The sequence below is a fragment of the Diadema antillarum genome, unplaced genomic scaffold (assembly GCF_040938485.1).
Source record: "Diadema antillarum isolate AM-2024a unplaced genomic scaffold, OU_Dant_1.0 seq00000877_RagTag, whole genome shotgun sequence".
Lineage (NCBI taxonomy): Eukaryota > Metazoa > Echinodermata > Echinoidea > Diadematoida > Diadematidae > Diadema > Diadema antillarum.
In genome coordinates, this window is record NW_027271741.1 from 187036 (window position 1) to 200116 (window position 13081).

Below are 13081 nucleotides of genomic sequence, written 5' to 3' on the forward strand. Positions count from 1 at the left end.
TTCACATCTGATATCAAATTTATATGACATCAATCTTGCAACTTGCCCTTTCTTTTTATAGTGTCAATAAAACAAATCTAGTCCGGTCCCAACCGCGAGAGACCAAACTGAAACGCATCTCCGTCACTCAGTCTCCTCCATCCTATTAGAGTAGATTCAGCCGATTTTGTTGAAGTTGATAACGACCTCCTCGGAACAGTGCATTCGTCAGCTGCTCAAATCCTCACCACCATCAAATGCGGGTGTCTTTCTTTCAATGCTATTCCCTCGAGACCTACATGTACAACACATAATGAAGGAGAAACAAAGACAAGGGTATGCAATTCATTGTTTTCTGTATGATGATGATAATGATGTTGACAATCACGAATAGAAGATGATGATGTTGAAGATTGTGATACAAATGAAGATTATGATCTGGATGATTATCATCATAATTGTGAAGATGATGATGGTGATGATGATGATGATGGTGGTGATGATGGTGATGATGGTAATATTGGTGATGATGAAGATGATGATGAAGATGATGATGATGGTGATGGTGATGTTGGTGATGATGAACATAAGATGATGATCATGATCATGACATAAAGATGACAATGAAGATGATAAAGATGATTATGATGATGATAATGACAATTAAAAGTCAAAATAGTATCAGGAATTACAAAATGCTGTATATACATGTGTACATCAGAACTTCTTCTGTAGTTACATTTGTAAGTTTATCCTCTTGATTTTTATACAGTTCCAATACTGGCACTACATTGGCTTCATCATTAAGATTTGTACAGAAATGGAAAGAAAAAGAATTACACAATTCAGCTTTACTCAGTTAGCACCAAATACAGAAATACACACACATATCATGAGACATGTGATAGGTGTTATGCATCATGTTGTAAACACAATACACTATTGAAAAAACAAGAGACCCGCGGGTCTAGCGCTCACCTGAGTATCGCAAGTTCACCTTTCACGCAGTCACTAACCTAAATTATTCACAGCTCTACCAAAATTTGACCAGGCATTCTCAAGTAGAAGATGAAAATGTACAATAAAGGCCCAATTTTTTTTAAGATTCCTTAATTTGGGGGGATTGGGGCCCCCTGGGGCCCTCTGGGTGGGGCATGGTGCCCATTTTGATAAATTGAGATCCTGACCCCCTAGGGATGCTACCTGCCAAGTTTGACAAAAATCCATCATGAGGTTTTCAGGAAGAAGATGAAAATGTACAATTCAGGCCCCCATTTGGACCCTTCCAACCACCCCCCCCCCCCCCCTACCCAAGAGGGGCACCCCTGGATCTCCTATGAACAAACTTGAAACTACAGTCATTAATGTACTCACTCATAGTATTATCTCAGCTCTATAACTTCTGATTCTAGAGAAGATTTATAAAGATTCCTTCATTTGGGGGGTTTGGGACCCCTGGGGGCCCCCTGGGTGGGGCATGGTGCCCATTTTAAGAAATTGAGATCCTAACCCCCTAGGGATGCTACCTGCCAAGTTTGGTGGAAATGGGTCATGGGGTTCTCAAGAAGACGATAAAAATGTACAATTTAGGCCCCATTAGGACCCCTCCTCACCCCCTCCCCTGGGTCCCAAGGGGGGCACCCCTGATTCTGCCATGAACAAACTTGAAACTACAGTCATCAATGTACTAACTCATAGTATTAACTAAGCACTATCACTTCTGGTTCTAGAGAAGAAGATTTTTGCAGAATCCTTAATTTTGGGGGGCTTGGGCCCCCTGAGGGCCCCCTGGGTGGGGCATGGTGCCCATTTTAACAAATTGAGTTCCTAACCCCCTAGGGATGCTACCTGCCAAGTTTGGTGAAAATGGGTCATGGGGTTCTCAAGAAGAAGATGAAAATGTACAATTTAGGCCCCATTAGAACCCTTCCCCACCCCCCTCCCCTGGGTCCCAAGGGGGGCACCCCTGATTCTGCCATGAACAAACTTGAAACTACAGTCATCAATGTACTAACTCATAGTATCAACTTAGCTCTATCACTTCTGGTTCTAGAGAAGAAGATTTTTACAGATTCCTTAATTCTGGGGGGTTTGGGCCCACCTGGGGGCCCCCTGGGTGGGGCACGGTGCCCATTTTAACAAATTGAGTTCCTAACCCCCTAGGGATGCTACCTGCCAAGTTTGATGAAAATCGGTCTTGGGGTTTTCAAGAAGAAGATGAAAATGTAAAAAGTTTACGCACGACGCACGACGCACGACGGACGACGGACGACGGACGACGCACGACGGACGCTGGACGAAGGGCGATCGCAATAGCTCACTTGAGCCTTTGGCTCAGGTGAGCTAATAAATGGCAATGGAATGATTTCTTGCTAGTCCATACGTTTTTTTTAGATTGGTAACCAGGTTGAATTTTTTCCTACCAAGGCCCTCAAAAAAAAATCATGATTTTGTCCCTATTTTGGTGCCTGAGATGACAATTTTGTAAACTAGGAGAATTCACAGATTTCTATCTTTGATAACTGTACAAGGTAATGTTACAAATGAATACACACAAACATATACACACACTCACCTAATACTCGCTGACTCAGAAAAGCAAAGCCTGTTTCTTCATCGTTACTTGCCGCCATCTTGGAAGTACGTGGAAATCTTCAAAGGTCATACCAAAGGCTCGGTAGAAGTCTTCATTCGACAGATGATACTGAGATGGGGAAAGAAAGAAGATGAAAAATTCAGGATCTGTTTGCACCACTTCAGACAATTTTCCAACACCTTTTCCAAAGAGAAAAGGTGTTGGACTGGATGAGGAGACTACTTGAGTTTATAACATCATGTGTGGACAACAATATAAAGAAAATATAAAGAAAATTAAACATGCTTTCACTTTTCTAGCGTATAATGAAAGAGCACTTGACTATTACTACCCTTGACATGATGTCAGTATCAAGTTGATGGAATGTGTAATTTTCACGAAAAATGAATTTTTTGTGGAATTCTCTTCATATTTTCTTTATACTGTTGTCCGCATATGACATCATGAACTCTAGTAGTCTCCTCATCCAGATATTACAACACCAAAACTTAAAAAATCAATAACTTTTGCATTAATCGTCTGATTTTCCTCAAAACTTTCACTGATGCGTTCTACTAGTGTTGCTACTTTCTCTCAATCCACATTGCTCTTTGGGTTTGGGTTTCCTTTAAAGAAGAACAGCAAGAAGAGAGCATGTCTAAAAAGAGATGAAGGATGAGGGAAGGAAACGATGGAAGAAAACTGGGAGGAGAAAGATATGTAGGAAGAGGAGAAGAAGGGAGGATGGGAGAGATTCAAAAGAAGAGGAAGAGGATGTAAGATAGTAAGAAGGAAAGCAGGAAGAGAAGGAAGGAGAAGAGTAGAAAAAGGAACAGAGGATGATAGGGAAGTCACGAAAGATGAGGAAAGACGGAAGAAGAAAAAGCAAGGATGAAAAGATGGAGGAGGCTGAGAAAGACAGGAAGGAAAGAAGTATAAGATTGTACATGAGGAGAAGAGAAGGATGAGAAGGAGGAGGAAAAAGGAAGAGGTGATCAAACAGGGGAATGTGGAGGAAAAGATGGAGAAGAAAGAAGTGGAGGAGGAGGAACATCGTCTTACCTCTAGATGAGTTCTGTCCACATCTTTGGGTAGTCTGTAGTTTGTGGTCCTAAGTACTTCAAGTGGATACAACTAAAGGAGAGAGGCACATAGAGACATTGAATTATTTTATATACCTCACAATCTATTCAAGTAAGGCTCTAAAATGTTTGGTAAATATAATATTATGACTAAACTGGGTACAATAATTCCCACACTGACTAGATAAACTTCATACAATTGAATAAAACAATAGATTTACATATAGAAAACCATTTTATCAAAGCAGGCTTGTGGTACATATTGTATGCAGAGGTGGGTAGCAGGAAACTTTTAGTGATGACAATGAGTGGTACTAGAAATATATCAAATGCCAAAATTCAAAATATGTGACTCATTTTGGCAGCAAATTTTAAGGAATTTATTAACCTTCTCAAGTCTTCAACTTTTAAAATTTAAGATTTTTTTTCCCCCATCACAATGTACAATATGCAGCATGTTAACGGTAAGATTGTGATTTTAACGCTGGATTTTGAAAGGTGGACAGCTATCAAAGGATATCATTTCAAAAGATATACAGTCTGTATTGTAACCCTCTCTCTCATATCATATATTTGCTTCCTAAGTTACAAAGACTTGACTGACCTCCTATTCATGCACAGGCCAACCTCATGCACATCATGCAAGGTGCCCCTCTAGAAGCATACATTATACTTTACTAAACACATAATACACTTGTTGGTTGCTGCACCATTATTCTAATCACATACACTTGATGTCACAAAATGTCTGTTGCATACGAGGAATATTTGCAGATGTCAACATAAATTCACAAATATTTTCCACATGCTGTGATTCTCCCTAGAAATGATACACTTTGTAAACACTTTGTTTACTTTAGTTAAGACCACATGAATTTACACAGTTGTTGGTAATCTGTGGGCAGTCTACATTGGAATCTAGAATATGCAAAATTTATTTTACCCTTATGTAAGTGCTAAGAAATTTGTCACTTGAAATTTCCACTTTTAAAGTTACTTTAAGCAGTGAATGGATTGAGACACACTCTAGGAGTTTGAAAGCAAATTTGCACCATTTTAACATTCAGAATACCATATTCCACACCCATCCTGATATGTTCTTCTTTTATGATATCACTCGAATATGCAACAGATCAATTTGGGAAAAAAGAAAGTAAAACTCCCAAAATTTTTTCTTGACATCAAATTAATCCTTTAAAATAACACAACTCTTAACATCTTCATTTTCTGCAAACCACATACCATCTATTCAAAAATTGCATGAAAACGATCATGTGTGTTTACACACAATAAAATCATGCAGACGGTCAAAGGTCACTCGCAGACAGGAAGGTCAAGCGGTGTGACAGGCACTCACATGAAAGGGATAAAAACAGAATGGGTAGCTCGCTTGCTTGCCAGGGGAAAGGCTTATTTTTTGCACCTGTATTGGCGTCATACCACTGGGTAATTGCAAAGGTGAGGTAAAAATCCTGTAAATTCACCCGCAATATTAGCATTTGCCTCTGAAAAATGCGGAAAAGCATTCCCCTCTCCATGTTACAAAAGTCATAATTTTGATGCAAATCATAGAACATTCACAGAGTGAAAGGATTACTTTGGTATAAAAAAATACAAAAAACCCATAAAGAAATGATCCCCTTTGCAGCTAGACTATAGGCAGGATAAAACACAAAGAAGGCTTTAGCAACATAAGAAATAAGCTTTACAAATATTACCTGCTCCAAAATACCAATGGCCATGATAGCAGCAAAGGTGGATAAAATTTTCCTTTAAGTTTCTGCTGTTTATTAATCTACTCTTAGCAGCTCCAGCAGAGCCAAAATTGAGGCAGCATATTTATCCATCTCACCAGAGCTTTGTACAGAATGCACACTAGACTCATACTGGGTTGTGTTAAAATTTGAATAAATTTAATTTGTACCATTCCACTGAAATGAAAAAAAGAAAGAAATTCAAATGTTTAAAAAAATCTGGCCAATGTAACTCATAGTGAGGGGGCATAAACAAATGTCGGTTGGAAAATGGACATGAGATTGTATATGTACAACTGACCAGTGGGATATTCATGGGACTATGCACATACGATCTGCAGGATATTTGCGGGAATGTTTTTTTTTTTTTGGGGGGGGGGTGGGGGGTTGAGGTGATGAGTGTCCACATCCATGGCATACTCTAAAATGATTTAAAAAAAAACACCAAAGCAGGCAAAATATGCAAAAACATTACCTCCTTTCCCATCTTAGACTGATAGGGTGGGATATGAATAGTGATATGCAAGAGAAAATTTGCTTTTATAAATGACTGTAATATTTGGTAATTATCCACCTAAAACAAGCAAATCTCACAGTCATAGTCAGCTCTCAAAATGATTGGTACAATATAAACCTCTGACTGGTAATGACTATTCTCACTTATTTTCAAGTTTCTGCTTTATTGGTAGTATTAATCACTTCTACAAAGAAGCATCGAACAAGTTTCCAGCTTTATACTGTTATCTCCTTTGTCTGTGTAGATTCAATGACTACGACATCATTCCCCTATTGAAGACTGGTCCTGTGTATAATCAGGCAGGGGTCTATGGGAAATGCATGTTATGAAATGGCAAAACCAGCTCATTTTAAAGAGGTTAAAGCATAATGGGGAGCTTTTTGTTCAAATACATGTGATTTTTAAAAAAATGATATAAATTTGCAGATTTTTAGTGGGGGGGGGGGGGGGGAGGGGGGTTGTGATTCTTTTTTATTTATTCCACTGTCTTGTAAAGCAGCGATATACATGCATATGGTGTAATCTTAATAAAAGCACTGAAAAATTGATTGATAATTGATGCATGGAAAGATGGGGAAAATTTACATTTTATCTATGGGGGAGGACACCATTACCAAGTATTCCCATGTAATGGTATCAAATGTGAAAATTATTAAATGAAGAAGAAAGAAACGAAATGGCAGCAAGCAAAAACTGCAATAATTTCTGGTGTTAAAGTGCTGCTCTGCTGTGAGTGCATGTGGAGCAGAAAAAGTGTCCCATTTCATATATAAGATGAGACATGCAAAAAAAGTCCTTTTGTATACATGTGATTGCATCTACTTTAGAGTAATCTCTTAATGAGTGTTTTACTGATGAGCTGGATTAACAAATATTAATCATCGTATCTCTCTTTCTCTCTCTTCTCAATTCATGCATATCTATCCATTTCACGAAGCATGAAATGTAGCTTTTCACTCTTTGCTAAGACAACCCACGAAGCTGTTGTACACGGGAATCAACTTCGGTGTCGAAGAAAAAGTTCCCAATTTTTTTTTTTTGTTACTGTAGTAAGCTGCCACCACTTACAAAACAAACACATATTTTGCCTTGATCATTCATACAAACAGACAGAAATATCAGGAACTTGGTTTGACTTTGTGCAACCTCAGAGGCAATTTCTTAAATCGGAACACTGGTATTCTGCTATTAAATGCCATCAAAGTAAAAGATTTGGTGAAAGCAGAAAAAGGAACTGCAACAGAGTGTGCACTGTGTCTACAGTAAAACCAAAGTACAGATTGGGAAAATCTTTAGACACAAAATACGCAAAACCCCACTATCCTTTTATAATCATATGAACAACGACAAAAAAATTATTGAACATATCTGATAGTAAATTATATAAATTAATATTTGCTTGATGATCAAGATGTTGACAATCCTTTTATGATCTCATATTCTTCTGCCTAAAAAAAAAAAAAAAAAAAATCACGCTAGGCACATCCATCCATACTCATGATGGTATATTTCAGTGAATGCAATCTTCCACAAGTGCTTTTTGCCACTTTCTTTCAATTTTGCTTGCTCACAACATCAGGCATAACACCTAAAGATTTGTGTGATCATGTGTCTAAGATATACTTTGTAAAAGCCAGTATCCATCCACATTTAGCACCATTACCACACAGGGACTCTTACAGTCATCTATCACAATGCTACAATATGCGCAACTGTCGAGCTGTTAGTAGACATACCACAGGCATATCGTTCATAGAGGCTCCTTTTTCCTTCGGCGCAGACGTCTCAGGCAACTTGTGTGGTGGTTAGGGGTTAGTGAGTGGGTGTTGTCGTGGCAACCGCATCAATAATGCAATGATTAGAGAAGCCAAGCAAAAAAAAAAAAAAAAAAAAAGATAGAGAGACATGCAAAATATGATATTGTTGTCAGGATGCATTCCACTGAGCGATCCAAGAGAAAATGAAATACAAATATGCTGATTATCATTTCCTTACTTGTAGTTATTACCATGAATAACCAAAATCAACCATGAAAACATCACCTCCAATGACTTTGAGCTTTTTTTTTTTGCTACACTTAATAAGTGGAATGAAGACACTATTTCTTAAACAATGCTGTGGCTCAGTTTGTTTTTGTTTTTTCTTAAAGATTTGCTGACTTAGATGCAAAATGATGTTGAAGTGGATGAAAAAAACAACAACATGAAAAGCAAACAAATCTTTACAAAAGCTTTGCTGTCATGATTATGATACCTATGTCAAAAAGTCACCATGCCAGTTTACCATTTCCAAAATCAGTTCATTCACAGATCTTTGATTTTTGGAAGCATTTGAAGATGATTTTTTTTTTTCATATTAAATGAAACTCAATCTTTTCACATTATTAGAGAAACTGATAGCATGGAGGACAAGCTCAGGTTTTCAGGAAACATTGTCAAACAATGCCTTTAATGTCACATGAAAGCATGAAAAGTGGTTCCACAAAAAATCAAGATACCTCTAAAAGTCTTTTCTCTTGTAGACTCAACCACCTGTTTCCAGTTTTACATGCACTAGATTTGCCCTTTGTCTGTCCGCATTTGCAGTCTATGGGGACATTATGTGCACATTTGTTTTTGCTATATGCTGAGATGATATAAGTGAGCTTAGTAGTCATGTTACAAAATGACAAAAAAAACACAACAACAACGTACACTGTGAACAAATCAAATATTTCATAAAGACTAGAAGGGGCAGATGATATGTGTGTTTTTTTTTTCTCTCTCTGTTACATGCACACACAAACAGACACACACACAGACACACACATTCCCGCTCTCTCTCTTTTCCAACCACAGGGTGATAAATTTACCTAGCTTCTGTTATTGATGGGAAAGTGGGTTGATATACTGTACTTAAACAAGGAGGGGGTGGGGAAATTATATATTTACTATATACCACAATGGAATATAAGAAAAACTTAATCAAATGATTATAGATATAAAATCATATCATGACTTTTTGGCCCCTCTTGCTCTATGGTTGTGCCTGACATGCCAAATGCGTCAAGTGCCGTCTTGGGTTTCCATCCATGTGCACAGGCTTGCCGAGCGTTCGATCGAGGGGGGAGTCGTGCCCCGCGACCTTCGAACCTCAGGGCAGACTTACTTGAACTTTGACCCTACGTACGATCCTAGGGGTACTGGTCTTTGGGGCCGGGGTGGAAATGCGGACCGCCTTGGACCCTTTAGCTACCTTGGGCTCCACGGCGGGCATGGACCGGCCCGTGGTGATCCGCAGTGTCCTCAGCTGACGGTCACTCATGTTGGCCAGGCGGGGGGACAGCTCGCCGCTGCTGGCGTAGCCGTTGGAGATGTAGCCCTCAGAGTTTGCTGCAAGGTGGAGCAAGAAAACAGAGTTATGGATTTGTTATTAGTTTGCCTTGTTTTTATCTCTTCATCTCTTTTTTTTTTAGCTTTGCATTTTATGAACTAATTACAAATATCCTAAAATTGAATGAGGTGTGTATTTGTGCACACATAAATATGACTGAGTGACTGAATGAATGATGAATGCGTAAATGCAGAATGTTTTGTGTAAATGAATATATTATCATATTGATGAATTAATGAATGAACATAATTAAGGGTGTAAATATCTCATTTCTATTCATTTGTTTCTTTATTCATTTACTTACTTAGCTGGCTATTAATTGATCAGCTTATTCATTAACATGCATCTACAGTCAACCTTGCCTGAAATCAAATCTACTTGGACTGAAGAAACAGCTGCTACTGAGAGGATATTCGACTTATGAAGGATTAAAATCAAAAGAATATAAACAGAAGAGGACTTGAAAAGACCTTCGACTTAGGTTATTATTCGACTTATGCCAGGTTGACTTAAGCAAGGTTGACTGTACTTACTTTGTTTACATATGGAGCTGAATCAAAGAATGCTATAAAGCATTTTGTCACATCTTACCATCGCTGTACCACGATCCACTTCTGGCGTTCATTGGGAGAGAGTTGGCTTTCCTGTACGCTTCACTCTGATTGGTGGAAAAAGACAAATACATATCTTTTTACTCCCTAATCACTCGGAATCTAATTGGATGGCACTGCGCATAGATCAGCCTGAAACACACACGAATGCTCAGTGACAAATTCAATTCCTTTGATCAAAATTGGACAAGAATTAGAGAAGTTATGAAATTTTAAAGTTTTGCTAAAGTTTTGCCAAAAAGTTCTTAATAACAGTTCTTTATAAATGGGTTGAAGAATGTAGCCAATTGGAAGCGTTGAAATGAGTCACGTGTGCGTGCATTAATTTCTTAGTAAATGCACGGCCGGGGCCTGACGTACGTCACAATGTTTACACTAGCAGTGCGCACTCAATCAGTTGTTACAAGTGCGTCACGCGCTACTATACGCGCTGTCAATCCTGTAAACAACTTCTAGTTCGGGCTGCCACAACAGCCGGCGGCCTTTCTTGTGTATAACACGTGGTGTACGTATACTCTTATACGTACGTACAGTACTTATGTGCGGGATTTCCGAGTGCGACGTGCGTAAATGTTTGGGACGAACATCTTCGGACATCTTGACTTTTGAGTGAGTGCTACATGTAGCTGACTGGTATTGACCCACAAAGGTACGTGAATAATGCTGTTAGTTTTCGACCCATTTTATAAAACAAATGATGCACAGGATTATTTCGTGGCGTTAGTGAAGGTGCGGCTCACTCTCGAGTATTGACAATGGTTGCAAACATGCACTCGGCTGCGCCTCGTGCATGTCGCACCATTGTCAATACTCTCGAGCGCGCCGCACCTTCACTAACACACTCTATCCTGTGCATCATTTGTATAATATAACTATTCAGATGAGTGAGCCGATGATGCAATTATCTCACAATATTCCACCGATAGTGTACAAAAAGCTGATGAATATTCACATTTTTTTTTGCTATAAAAAAGTCAAACATAATGTCATACTCAAAATTTCAAGATAATATTTACAAACAAACTACATTGCAAATTGTTATCTGATCTTTATCTGAAATCTTGAATTGATTTTGATCAGAAATTGTACTCTATCTTTTCAAGGTAACTTTTAGCTAGTCTGGAACTTCCCTTCAACTGCATGCTCTTTCATTCTGTTAAACCGTTGAGGATGAGTCCAGAGTACACTCGGGCAGGTGTCTATGGGAAATGTGCGTTTTAGCAAAATCAGCCTGTCCTCAATGGGTTTATGGTCATATCTTTCAAGCAAGTGATCTATTTTACATATATGCATGTTTTCAAAGTTGACTTAAATGTTTCTTACCAGGCTCTCATATTTTAGGTTCGGTGGAAGAGTTGAACTTCTTGGCGTCATTATATTTTCTGCATAATCAAAAAAAGACAATGAAAAATCACATAGTATGATTGGAGAGATAACACAACAGTGTCAACATGGGCTGCAACCTCTTAACCTCCTTTGTCTTTCCTCTTTCATGGTTTCAATGAATGATTTTCATACTTGTCACACTTGAATATCATTCTTACCCTCATGAGGTATCACAGGTAAGCAGACGATCAATCTAAGCATTCAGTGTAAATTTCAGCAGAGCTAAAACACCCAGACCCTTCAGAGTTTACAACAAACGTCTCTGGGAAGTAATTTTGCTTTTGATTTTATATTTTTCCTTTATTTCTTATATTTTACAACAACAAAATATGCTTATATTTTGTCATTAGAAATTACATAAACTCCCAGTTGCTTGCTACGGTTCAAATTGCTTGAATTGAAACCATTCAAGTCACTTGACAGGGCCGGCAGAACTGGGGGGGGGGGGGGGGGGGGGGGGGGTTTGCACCCGTACATAGGAAGACAAAGGGTGTGACCACTTTGAGCCTCCCCCCTACTTTTTTTACCCCTGAAGTGGCTTCTAGAAAACAATAGAATGAACAGCATGGTTAGGCCTTTGTTTTTGTGCTGAAGACCTCTTTTTTTACAATATTGTGCAGAAGGCCTTTTTTTCTTTTTTCTTTTTTTTTTGCTTGTTAGCTCATGAAACCCGGAATTGGCCCCCCCCCCCCCCCCCCCCCACTTTTGAAAAAGTGGTGCTGGCCATGCTATAGTGTTGCTCCAAGCAAAGATGTAGTGAAGTACAGTGAGATAAATTTCACTCATCTCATAGTCTTGTGGCTCTTATACAGTGAAATGATTTTCCATCAATCATGCACAAAATGAACTCAAGGGGCTCCTTAATAAGATGTAATCACGTCAGTCTCTACATGACAGCGTATTTTTAAAAACTGGGAAAATTCTTTGATATTAGCAGTATCTTGTCCACACCACTGTACTTTGCTAATGACTTTAATATTGTAGACTAAGAAACCTTTATATATTTTCATGACGAGCACACAATAGCAGATCTCCACCTGCTGGGTAGATTTAGGATTAAAAGCTTGCCAAAATAACAAAACATTAAGGATTTGGGTTTTTTAAGTCAAATTCCTGTACGATAACCTCAGATTATTATAGTTAGTATGAATTGCTGCTCCATGCCATCAAAGTGCTCATTTGAATGCTGTGATGATGGGTTAATACAAATCAGCCCTCTTAAATACAAGCAAAATAATAAAATTTGAGATGAAATCGCAAAATCCAACTTATCACATGCAAAAGTCAGTTGCCATGCCAAACAATGATCCTTCAGAACTGTACAGTCTTATCATTCTCATTGCTTTTACCATGGCAACAAGGAAACAATGTATACCAGTAATAAATTAATTACAGCTTGTGCACACTGATTCAAGACCTATCTCATTTCACTTCAATTTATACTGTGCTAAAATCATTCACGAGAACTGTAACCTGAATCATCTGTAGCTACCTCTTTGGCGATGTAATTTTTATGCTACATCGAAATGCTGATGGCCAAATTTACTTTTATCAAAGAGGGTATTGGCAGATTGCTACAGGAAGTGACAGGAAAGTAAGAATGGGGACTACACTCCGTCTTAAAAAGTCTTAAAATGAGTCAAAACATACTTTTTCTACACACTAATTTTTAACAAAAGCGATATTTGTGAATAAAAGTAGGTAAACAGCAGTTTCATTGTCATATACAGATGACAAATGCCATGGATGATGTCACACATGAATACTTATGTTTGAGGGATTATATCTTGACACTACACTTCCAC

The 13081-nt window shown here is 38.3% G+C and overlaps 1 protein-coding gene across 9 annotated transcripts in view; it reads right to left on the reverse strand.

Annotated features, from left to right (window-relative positions):
* Nucleotides 1-2552: 2552 nt before the first annotated feature.
* LOC139740744 (actin-binding LIM protein 1-like) overlaps nt 2553-13081 on the reverse strand; it is a 223497-nt gene continuing 212968 nt past the window's right edge. For 8 of the 9 annotated variants that reach the window (XM_071651317.1, XM_071651314.1, XM_071651313.1 and 5 more), the window contains 6 exons: nt 11214-11272; nt 9871-9937; nt 9142-9278; nt 7644-7700; nt 3617-3688; nt 2553-2683 (listed from right to left, as the gene is read on the reverse strand). In XM_071651317.1, the coding sequence (XP_071507418.1) occupies nt 2570-2683; nt 3617-3688; nt 7644-7700; nt 9142-9278; nt 9871-9937; nt 11214-11272 (506 nt within the window). In that variant the 3' untranslated portion in view covers nt 2553-2569. The remainder of the gene's footprint in view (nt 2684-3616; nt 3689-7643; nt 7701-9141; nt 9279-9870; nt 9938-11213; nt 11273-13081) is intronic. The other variant, XM_071651315.1, reaches the window with a different exon arrangement.